The following is a 2,201-nucleotide window of genomic DNA, read 5'->3' on the forward strand; positions in this document are numbered from 1 at the left end:
CAAGGTACTGTTAAAGTAAAGCGTATTATACAAGAGGATATTCCAGCAATGCAGACTTTCATAACAGAGGGTTAACCTGACCTGGTATTTAGGCATCAAGTCTTTTATCATTGTCATCCAAGTCTTTTATCATTGTCATCCGATTCAATTCTGAATCGTTATCGATATAACACGTTCTTTACATAACATCAACCACAACACGAGGGCCCACCATTGGTCAACAGTGTTCCATTCCCTGTAGAATTGTCTACCTTTTCTCCAGTCGGGTTCCTCCTCCGGTAGGGGGCGGGGCTTTGGGCGAGGCCGTGGGCGGGGTCCAGGCCGGAGCAGGCGTAGGTCATGAGAGACAGCTTGCTGGCGGTGAGGAAGACGTCAAAGGGGATGAAGCTGAGGTTCTTGGTGATGGTGGACTGGTGCGAGGGCCGGGCCAGGCGGTGGTGGCTGGCGCCGCTCTGCTGCTCGATCTGCACGATGCGGATGCGGGCGCTGTCGCTGCCGAAGCCGCTGTCCCGCCCCCCGGCCGCGCTGTGCCGGGAGGAGGAGGATGGCGGGGCTTCACCGCCGGGCCTTCCCGCCGCCGCCGCCGCCGTCGTCTCCCCCGCCGCCGTGTCCCGCCCACCTCGCCGCTTCTGCTCCTTGCGACGCACCTGGGGGTGAAAAGGGGAGGACATTGAGGAGGTGTGAGGTGGAGGTATCCTTAAAGCCTCTGATGCCTACACAACAGGCGTGCTGGATAAACCAATAATGAAGTCAAGACCCCCATCTCGTTTGTGATATAGTCGTTATAATGAGAACAGCCATGTTTCCACGACACAGACATTGATAACAGACTTTAGGACATAAACCGTGCACATTATTGACACAAACAGAACTTTGCGTGAAATCATGGGAAGTGTATCGGATTGGCCCACGTAAACACACTGGTAAACCATGCAGATTCAGACCAGCTCTTAAGAGCCATCGTGCTAATGGGGACCTCTTTTAATGTCCCGAGATCTCAAACATGCTGAACTAGGACACACACACACACGCACACACACACACACACACACACACCGCTACCAAAGCATACCACAACTGGATTCATTTTTCTACGTCAGGCAGTTCGGCTTTAATGCGCAGTTTCTATGGCATGATTATTGAGATGTTCATAGCTACATTAACTACAATCACTAGCATCAATACCGGTGTTCATACTTCTAATTATAGTAATTATATGCCATACATAATGTCAAAAGCAGAATGCAGCGGATGTACACAACGTGTACATACAGACACACACACACAAACACACACACACACACACACACAGACCAACAACTTGCAGATGGAACACGTGTATCGTCCACGGACACCCCAGAACATGTGCAGCGTCCCGATAAAACAAGATGGACACAAGAATTGAATTTACATGAAAACAGATTACTGCTTCATCCCAAAACAAACCAAGATGCGCTCTGCTTTGTTACAGTCACAGAAAGGAATCTCCGCATCACATTACGACTTTCTTCTCCGTTTCCTTTGGAGCTTTGTTGCTTGTTTGGATCTCCTCTGTGACAAGAGGGGACCCCTCACCAAATAACTTGCTTGATTGAAACCATGGACAAATTGACCAGAGCAGCAGAGAGTCCCACGGCGACAACGGGAGGCACTGACGGCATGTAGTGGGGCCTTTCTTTCCTTCTGCGGTCTTCAAAATCTTTTTTGCACTTCTTACGAGATTGGAAAGTGTCTTTTAAAGCCGGGCTGTGCCCAGGGCGGAGGGGTGGGGACTGTGTGGTATAATGTAGAAAGCAGAGCATAGCGCAGTCGACTCTCTTTGCTCTCCAGGCAGCAGATGTTGGGAGAATTCCAGACATTGTGGCAGTAAAAAGCTTTCAGCAGTGACAGATGATATAAATCAACGTGGGTAGATTGCTTGGTTTCATAAAAGAATAAGAATCCTTCTCATCCTCACGACTATAAAGGTCTGGGTGCTTTGCAGTACAGAGGAAAACACACACAGTACACAGAGGCATATAGAACAATGCTACCTACTAAATAATACATTCATAGTCATGTTTTTGAATGAATTATATGTTGGATACTAAATCTATGTTTGATAGAGGGAAAGAGCAAGAAGATACTCTCTCTCTCTCGCTCTCCCTCTTATAACATTCCATCCCAGGCTCACATTAATTAAGACACCCTGGTCATGGCTG

The 2,201-nt window shown here is 48.5% G+C and overlaps 1 protein-coding gene across 5 annotated transcripts in view; it reads right to left on the reverse strand.

The window, feature by feature from the left end:
* Nucleotides 1–2,201, reverse strand: part of LOC132468221 (intermembrane lipid transfer protein VPS13B-like) — a 325,476-nt gene that overhangs the window by 101,131 nt on the left and 222,144 nt on the right. For all 5 annotated transcript variants that reach the window (XM_060065938.1, XM_060065939.1, XM_060065937.1 and 2 more), the window contains exon 35: nt 252–647. In XM_060065938.1, coding sequence (XP_059921921.1) covers nt 252–647 — 396 coding nt within the window. The remainder of the gene's footprint in view (nt 1–251; nt 648–2,201) is intronic.

The sequence above is a fragment of the Gadus macrocephalus genome, chromosome 11 (assembly GCF_031168955.1).
Source record: "Gadus macrocephalus chromosome 11, ASM3116895v1".
NCBI classification, from domain to species: domain Eukaryota; kingdom Metazoa; phylum Chordata; class Actinopteri; order Gadiformes; family Gadidae; genus Gadus; species Gadus macrocephalus.